General features: G+C 28.7%; 2 protein-coding genes across 3 annotated transcripts; one reads left to right on the top strand and one right to left on the bottom strand.

Annotated features, from left to right (window-relative positions):
- The first annotated feature begins 880 nt into the window (after positions 1–880).
- LOC115245673 (protein LLP homolog) lies at positions 881–2,257 on the top strand. The gene is made up of 2 exons (XM_029824092.1): positions 881–1,115; positions 1,277–2,257. Exons 1-2 carry the CDS (start codon positions 956–958, stop codon positions 1,555–1,557), a joined length of 441 nt encoding a protein of 146 aa, XP_029679952.1. The 5' UTR covers positions 881–955; the 3' UTR covers positions 1,558–2,257.
- A 118-nt stretch (positions 2,258–2,375) lies between these two features.
- LOC115245672 lies at positions 2,376–4,052 on the bottom strand. 2 transcript variants are annotated; one of them, XM_029824091.1, is made up of 5 exons: positions 3,714–4,052; positions 3,548–3,634; positions 3,393–3,466; positions 3,221–3,328; positions 2,376–2,580 (listed from the first exon to the last, which is right to left on the bottom strand). In XM_029824091.1, exons 2-5 carry the CDS (start codon positions 3,558–3,560, stop codon positions 2,413–2,415), a joined length of 363 nt encoding a protein of 120 aa, XP_029679951.1. In that variant the 5' UTR covers positions 3,561–3,634; positions 3,714–4,052; the 3' UTR covers positions 2,376–2,412. The 2 variants fall into 2 exon arrangements, with proteins under 2 accessions (XP_029679951.1, XP_029679950.1); XM_029824090.1 differs by having other exon boundaries at positions 3,548–4,052.
- Between the last annotated feature and the right edge of the window lie 626 nt (positions 4,053–4,678).

Here is a 4,678-nt window from a genome sequence, read left to right as displayed (position 1 = left end):
TACTTTGAGTAATCATTTGATTGATTAATCAAGGCAAAGAATCTTGTATTTTAAAGACAAAATAGCGTCAAAAATGGAGAATGTACTTTATATTATTTATATTAATCAGATTCTCTCAAAACCTATTTTTGATCAGATATATATTCGTTGTATAGTATGGTTTAATCGCTCTCAAAGCAATTTAACTTGCTTCATTCAAAAATGCTAATAAGTTACCGGTAGGGTCACCCATGCCGGACAGGTCGAAGGGGAAGAGTCAGACTAAGAGAGATACTGTAGTTATATTTTTTATATTAATATTTTTAAATAAAATGAAAAAGATAATAATAGAGAAAAGGGAGTTTTAGTCGTTTTTGAAATTAATATCGTATAAATTCATATCTAAATGTCTTGAGAAAATGTTGATAATGTGATAATGTTTAAAATGCTCAATACTTTTCAAGAATAAGGAAAAAGTGAAAGCAATTTATTGTAAATATCTTTTATACATTTTCAAAAATTAGGAAAAAAATTATTAAGAAAATTTATTTAAGAAAATTTTTTATTTCATTTTACATGCGCATATAAAAATACTTAAATTATAATTTATTATCACTGTAGTATATACTAGAATGACAAAACATCACGCGCAACTAATAAAACATTAATAAATCCATAATATTTCTCTGCATTTTTGATCCACAATGTACTTTATTTAGCACGGACATACACCAACCCGTCGTTTTACCATGGCATCAAGAAGTAGATCTGGCCATGTAGTTTCGCCTGCTTTAAAATGGATCTAGTTAGCGCCACTGTACTAGCTAGAAAAACGGTTTCACGAAAAACGGCGGCGTGGCCTCTCTCTCTCTGGCAGATATCTCTCTATGTTTCGTGACTCGTGACCGACCGGAAATCGGAACATAACCTTTTTCATATTTTACTCAAACGTATACATACAACGCACGTGTGAAAAATGGCTAAGTCGTTGCGTAGTAAATGGAGAAGAAAATGCAGGGCAGTAAAGAGAGAACGTTATGCGGCAAAGGAATTAGATAGATTGAAGAAAACTCTTGGTATTGATGAAAATGCATCTAAAGATATTGAAATGACAGATATTCAAGAAATCGCTACAGGTATGATTTCACATTTGCATCAACGCATTAAAGGCAATAAAGATATTTATAATAATCATAATATAAATATATATTATATAATAACACAATTATAATAAATATTATAATATCATATATAATGTAATAGATAATGTAACACATGATAATCTTTTATATTGTAGTTGTTGACGCAAAAAAAATCAAAGAAGACAAGGCTAAAGCTAAAGCTAATGATATAAAAAGCGATGTAACCACAGATCAAGAACAGATGGAAGTAGAAGGTGCTAGAGTATATAATAAGAAAACATTGCGTGATCAATACGGTAATTATCCTGTATGGATGAATAAACGAAAGATACTCAAACATAAAAAAGGTAGAGCAAAAATGCAGAAAGCCAGCAAAATATCAAGCAAAAGACTCACCAGACGACAGAAGAAGGCAATTGAACAAAAGAAAGATTAAATCTTTCTCCATAAATTGTAAAGTTAATTTTTTCATGGTGTTTATAAACTTTTAAATATTATAAAATTTGTTTTTTTTTATTTTCTATAAATACTTAATTAACTAAGTATTATACCCTATCATGTTTGTTGAATCTAAAAGAGCGGATGTTACAAAATCATGATAAAACTACCTTTTTTATTTTTATGTTCCTTTTTTTCAACTGGTTTGTCATAGATTAACATATCTGAGTAACTTTTTATTACATATTCTTTCACATATATTTAACTATATTTTGATTATGATGCTTTTTATGCTGAGTAAAATTTTTCTGAATTTTGATTACGGGTTATATAAAATCATTCTTTTTTTGGCAATTTTAATTGTTTATATAACTTTGAATTAAAAATACACTTGTTCTTTTAATGTCATATGATACACCATTTCCATCTTTTTCAAAATTTAAATTAAAAGATTTCAAATACAAATCCACATTGTTTTATTATACATATATAAAAGTTGAGTACAAATAAACATATTTAAATTATACACTACTATTGTTACTAGTCTGCAAGATGTAACAAATATTAAATTATGGCAGTGGTATTATTTCACGGTAGGAAAATTCCGTGTAAAATGTATGACTAAAATTATGTCAACATTTTGAGATAAAAGCGACCAATGTCATTCTATGGCTTGAGAATAAATAAATGTTCTGTTCTTGAATATACAGCATTTTTTTCTATATCTTCTATTTAAAAATATTAATCGCGTCTTTGCATAACATTCCGACGGCGCAGAAACTTTATGGTAAAAATACTACTATCCGTTATTAGTATTAAATAGTACTGATAATAGAATGACGCTGTAGCAATGCTAAAAGTTCAACGACCCGCTATTTATTGGTATCGCTGATCTGCAGCGTATTCTCAGACGATTTTCTAATTCCGCGACGCGATTCATCAGATGATGTATTTTTCTCACTTCTGCCTCGTACTGTTTCATTTTGCTTCTCATATCATATACTTCCTGTTGCATTAGTTGCTGAAACAAATCGTGTTATCGTATTCATAAATAATGTAAAGAATATGTTTTTACTAATACACTTTGATCTCGATATAGCTCGAAATAAGAAATAACGCAGCAAACCGAAATTGTACTATATTGAATCATATATTCCTCTGTTTTTTTTTTATTCCTTTATCACTCTGATATTTGTTTCTTTTATAAGACTGTAAAGAAAGTAAAGATAAAAATTTTATCTTTCTTTATTAACAAATTCTAAATAAATTGGAGATTAACAAAAAGTTTAGTAAATCGAGATTATATTTTCTCTCTCATTGATAATCATCGATCATGATGTGTTCTTTTATTCTTTTAGAAATAACTATAAATGCATATTATATATATATGTCTTACTAGATAATCTAAGTAGCAGATATATAAATCTAAAAGTAAATAATTGCTCGCGATTTTCAATTATATGTATTATCGTTGTGTAGGATAATAATAAAACTAAATCTAAAAGTTAAGGAGATAAAAAGTATAAATAAATATACATATATTTTTGCGCCTTTATTTATGCAGTAAAATTTAATTACGCGAAATTATTTGCGAGATTTCTGTCATGCGTTATATCGAGAGATTCGAATGTATAATATTTTAATGTATCTCAAATATATACCACGTTCTCGACAGTTATCTTCATCTCGTTGATGCTGTCGATTGCTAATGTGACTTTGGTGTTCATCTCGGAAGCCTCCGTATCTCTCTTTCTGTTTTTGGCCACTTGCTAAAGAGTTTTAATATGTTTTTTTTTTATTATTTACGAATTTGTTGATAAGTATTTAACTTACCTTTTCGAGTTTAGTTAATCTCTTTAAGATGATCTCGTAATCTTGGTCATCATCGCTCACCTCGTTTTCTGTATCTATAAAGAGGAAGTTAATAGATAGAAAAATAAAAATTAATACTATTAAATTTTAAGATTGAATTATACATATATACATACCATGAGAAGACATCGGATCTTTTGTTGTCAACACGTCGTGAAAATCGTTTTCCAAGTCGCGGGCTTCAAAGGCGTTTTCATCAGTATCTATAAAAAAAATAGGCATATTTTCTCAAAGTTATTCTTGGTAAAATTTTATTTTGAATTTCGCGTTTTGCATACTCACCATTCCTCCGACAGGATTGGCCATCTTGTTGAAGTTGAAACCCGGTTCTACAATGACATCGATAGCTACCGGGTACGTTTATACAAAGTTGTCCGCACGGTTTTTCTATCGCGCACTCGTCCACGTCTGCGAAATAAAGAAATATTAATGTTATTTATTAATTAATAAGAAATATTAGACGATACTCAATTTATTTTTTTTACGAGCTATCTATAAAGTGGTGCATTATCTTTTGGTACTAAAAAATGTTATAAAAAGATATAAAATTATTTAACATTAAAAATAATAGATTCGAAGTAAAGTTTTCATAAAAATTTAGCTATGGGAAGATATATGATATAATAGATAGCAAAATCATATTTTAATTGTATATAGTTTGATTTAATATTAGCGATTTTTTAAATTCTTTTTATAAGATACGAATCTCTCTTTCACATATTTTTTACATTTACTTGGTAAAATATTAACTTATTAAATTATCGGATAATAATAACATATATACATGTAATTAGACATAATTGATCCTTATAACATAAACATTGAAGCAACTTGATCAATTGCCTTCTCGTGCCTGGTATCGTCAGATGTAATTAATTATCGACGTGAAGCGATACGCTCCTTGATAGGATCACGCGAACACCAAACTAACTGCAGCGCAATCCGTATTGCAGTGTTCTATATGTCTTGCATCGGTCGGCTGCAACCAAGCAATTGTCGCGTTCTCTTGATAGATTTACGAGCGATTCTTCGTCGCGCTACACGAATGTTCTAATCACTGTTCTTCATATATTATGCAAACGCTACTTCAACTTTTGTTCTTTATCTCGCCCTTTTATAATAAAAACATGTTATCATATCGGTCAAAATAATTGATAAAATAAATTCTAAATTATTTTAAATTTTTATGAGGAAGAGAGAGAGAAAGAGAATTTATAGCTTTTTAAAATAAGCTTTATTTCACAAAA

The sequence above is a fragment of the Formica exsecta genome, unplaced genomic scaffold (genome assembly GCF_003651465.1).
Source record: "Formica exsecta isolate Colony F162 unplaced genomic scaffold, ASM365146v1 scaffold125, whole genome shotgun sequence".
NCBI lineage: Eukaryota > Metazoa > Arthropoda > Insecta > Hymenoptera > Formicidae > Formica > Formica exsecta.
Note: the sequence above shows the minus strand (reverse complement) of the source record. Positions and strands in the feature narration are given on the sequence as shown.